The 517-nt window shown below is 73.1% G+C and overlaps 1 protein-coding gene across 1 annotated transcript in view; it reads right to left on the bottom strand.

Moving 5' to 3' along the window:
• The window catches only part of ETH_00039195 (uncharacterized protein), a gene marked incomplete at both ends in the record, with an annotated part of 1,024 nt that extends 850 nt beyond the window's left edge, over positions 1-174 (bottom strand). Inside the window, one exon of the mRNA XM_013374728.1 lies at positions 76-174. Coding sequence (XP_013230182.1) covers positions 76-174 — 99 coding nt within the window. The remainder of the gene's footprint in view (positions 1-75) is intronic.
• Positions 175-517: the final 343 nt, after the last annotated feature.

The raw sequence follows: 517 nt of genomic DNA, 5'->3' as shown, positions 1-517 counted from the left end.
GGGGCCCCCCAGGGGGCCCCCCGGGGGGCCCCCCGGGGGGCCCCCCGAGCAGCAACTGTCTTCCAAGCTGCTGACAGGTCTGCAGGAAAGTTGTGGCGCTGCTGCACTATTTGCTGTCAGCAAAATCTGCACAGTGACTTGGGGGGCCCCCAAGAGGCCCCCCAGGGCCAGCATGCTGCTGCTGGGGGCCCCCCCCGCGCTGCTGCTGAGGGCCAGCTGCTGCTGCGGCTGCTGCTGCTGCTGCGCGCCGCCCAGGCTGCCCAGCCCGAACAGGCCCCCCGCTCCCTGCTGCTGCTGCTGCTGCTGCTGCGCCCCGCTGCTGCCAAAGAGGCCCCCGCTGCCTGCGCCGCCGGGGGCCCCCAGAGAGCCAAAGAGGCCCCCTCCTGCTGCTGCTGCTGCTGGCTTCGCGAGGCCCCCAAAGAGGCCCCCTCCTGCTGCAGTTGTGCTGCTGCTGCCAAGCCCCGAAGCTGCGCCAAAGAGGCCCCCACCCCCACTAGGGGGGCCCCCTAGGGCCCCC

Source organism: Eimeria tenella, genomic scaffold (genome assembly GCF_000499545.2).
Source record: "Eimeria tenella Houghton genomic scaffold, Eth_scaff2238, whole genome shotgun sequence".
Lineage (NCBI taxonomy): Eukaryota > Apicomplexa > Conoidasida > Eucoccidiorida > Eimeriidae > Eimeria > Eimeria tenella.
The sequence above is the reverse complement of the archived record's forward strand: the minus strand, read 5'-3'. Positions and strand labels throughout refer to the sequence as shown.